Source organism: Scylla paramamosain, chromosome 44 (assembly GCF_035594125.1).
Source record: "Scylla paramamosain isolate STU-SP2022 chromosome 44, ASM3559412v1, whole genome shotgun sequence".
In the NCBI taxonomy this organism is placed as follows: domain Eukaryota; kingdom Metazoa; phylum Arthropoda; class Malacostraca; order Decapoda; family Portunidae; genus Scylla; species Scylla paramamosain.
This window is the reverse complement of record NC_087194.1, coordinates 4,470,015-4,472,514: the sequence shown is the minus strand read 5'-3', so window position 1 is coordinate 4,472,514 and position 2,500 is coordinate 4,470,015. Positions and strand designations below refer to the sequence as shown.

General features: G+C 69.4%; 1 protein-coding gene across 2 annotated transcripts in view; it reads left to right on the top strand.

Annotated features, from left to right (window-relative positions):
* The window catches only part of LOC135094147 (extracellular serine/threonine protein kinase four-jointed-like), a 111,357-nt gene that overhangs the window by 104,672 nt on the left and 4,185 nt on the right, over nucleotides 1–2,500 (top strand). For both annotated transcript variants that reach the window (XM_063993966.1, XM_063993965.1), the window contains one exon: nucleotides 330–2,500. This exon is cut by the window's right edge and continues 4,185 nt beyond it. In XM_063993966.1, the coding sequence (XP_063850036.1) occupies nucleotides 362–1,813 (1,452 nt within the window). In that variant the 5' untranslated portion in view covers nucleotides 330–361 and the 3' untranslated portion in view covers nucleotides 1,814–2,500. The remainder of the gene's footprint in view (nucleotides 1–329) is intronic.

Below are 2,500 nucleotides of genomic sequence, written 5' to 3'. Positions count from 1 at the left end.
ACAAAATCTATTAAGCCTGACTCTTGGCGGTGGTTTGCGTCTGGCGGAGTGAGTGAGATGTTGGGGGGGCGGGGCGGGGTTGCATGGGGCGGGGCACGGTGGGGGCGGTGGTGGGCGGGGCGGGGCGGGACGGACCGGCATCAGAACCGCGGGGGTGTGGGCTGGCTGAGATATGTGGGTGTAACTTTGTGCCGGGGAACGTGTGTGTGTGTGTGTGTGTGTGTGTGTGTGTGTGTGTGTGTGTGTGTGTGTGTGTGTGTGTGTGTGTGTGTGAGTGTGCGCGCGCGTGAGTGCATGCACGCACCTAACACAGTCTCCCGTGGCCGCAGGTGGAGTGATGGTGTCGCTGTGAGTGGAGGTGATGGTGGAGGGGCTGGTGTTCCGTGGCCGGGGCGACAACATGAGGGTGGAGGCCGGCGCCCTCAGCCTCCCGCTGCCCTCCCCGCCGCTCCCCCCGCGAGCCTCCCGCCTCGTATGCCTCGTCGCAGCCACCGTCGCCTTCCTGCTGGGCGTGGCCGTCGGCGTCACCCTCCCCCTGGTGCTGTCCACGCCGCCGCTCTCCTTCCCCAGCCACTTCCACCACCTACAGCAGCAGCATCAGCAGCAGCAGCAGCAGCAGGTGCAGGGCGTGGTGGAGGGCGCCAGCATAGTGGATGAGGGCGGTCGAGGCCTCCCGGCGCCTCTACACTCGTGGGCGGCCTCGGTGGCGGGTGACAGCGCCAACGCCACAGACTTCCTCCCCGAAGGCGGCGCCAACACCACCACCACTACCACCACCGCCACCACCACCGCCGCTACCACCACCAGTACGGCGTGGGCGGGGTCCGAGCGCGATGCGCCTGACGTGGATGGGTCTGCGGCGCTGCTGGTGGACGAAGTGTACTGGGGCGCTGCCGTGGAGGCCGCTCTGCCGCAAGGCTTCCCGGACCACGAGGTGGCGGAGTGGCGCAAGTTCACGCGGCGGCAGGCGGTGGTGCGCCTGCAGGAGGGCTGCGGCCGCATGCAGAACAGACTGGTCACCTTCGAGAACGGCACGCGGTCCTGCTGCCGCTACCGCCAGAACCACGACCAGATCCAGGGCGAGATCTTCAGCTTCTACCTGAGCCGCCTGCTGGGCCTCACCAACGTGCCGCCCTCGGCCCTGGGCGTGGTGCGGGCGGGGGCGTGGCAGTGGTCGGGCGTGGGCAGCCAGCTGGCCCTGGCGCAGTGGGCGGAGGAGCGGCCAGTGGTGCTGACTCGCTACGTGGAGGACCTGGCGCCAGCCTTCATCCCTGCCTCGCTGCGCCCCTCGCGCCGGCGCCTGCACCCGCTCACCGTGGAGGAGTGGGACCCGCGGGACGTGGCGGCGCTGGCCGAGCTGGCGCAGTGGTCAGACCTCATCATCTTTGACTACCTCACCGCCAACCTGGACCGCGTGGTGAACAACCTGTACAACATGCAGTGGAACCCCAGCATGATGGAGGCGCCCGCGCACAACCTGGCGCGCCACGCCCCCTCGGGCCTGCTGGTCTTCCTGGACAACGAGTCAGGCCTGCTGCATGGCTACCGCCTGCTGGACAAGTATGAGGCCTTCCACGCCTCCATGCTGCAGGCGCTGTGCGTGTTCCGCCGCGCCACCGCAGACCGCGTGCGGCAGCTGGTGGCGCGCCAGGACGTGGGCGATAGGCTGCGGAAGATGTTCCGGCGGTACGAGCCAGACCTGCAGGACTTCCTGCCGCCAATCCCAGACAAGTCCATCAAGATCCTGAACGAGCGCCTGCAGAACGTGCACAAGCAGATCTCCAAGTGTGAGAAGATGTACATGAACACGTGAGGCGCCGCGCCGCGCCCCGCCCACCAAACACACACCAAAAAGAGGCGTCCCCAACGGCGGCGCCCCCGCCCTGTGATATGCTACACACACGCCCGCCATGGGCGTGGGGTTCGCGCCGCCCCGGGCGTGGGCTGCTGTGGCTGTGTTTCACCTCTGCGGCGGAGGGCGTGACGAGGCGACGCCCCCGCCGCCGCGGGCCGTGCTGGTGGCCATCTTGCCGCCGCTGCACTCACGGTTCCATCTTATGCTGTGCCCACTTAGTGCCCCTCCCTCCCCCCTCCCCTTAAAAGCCCCACCCACCCCCCACCATCCCCCGGCCCTCACAGGCCCGCCGCCGCAGGCTCCGCCCCGGCGTGACCCGCGCCCCGCGACTCTCAATCCCCGCCGTGAGGGCACGTCGCCCCGCCCCGCCCCGCACGCACCACACTCACGCCATGCCCGTGGGTCCCGCACGCCCGCCTGTCACCCGCCCGCTCCTCACGCCACGCCACCCCGCCCACCAACACCCGACACCGCCTGCCGCCCCTAGTACCACCGCCGCCCACGAGTGCCGCCCACGCCACGAGCCTCGCCACGCAAGTCTTCCTCCCGTCATTTCAGTCCATCGCTCGCCATCACGCAGCGGTGAGGCTCGGCGTTGCGGCGCCGGCGGCTGTGGCGGCGGCGGCTAGCTCAACACACACACAC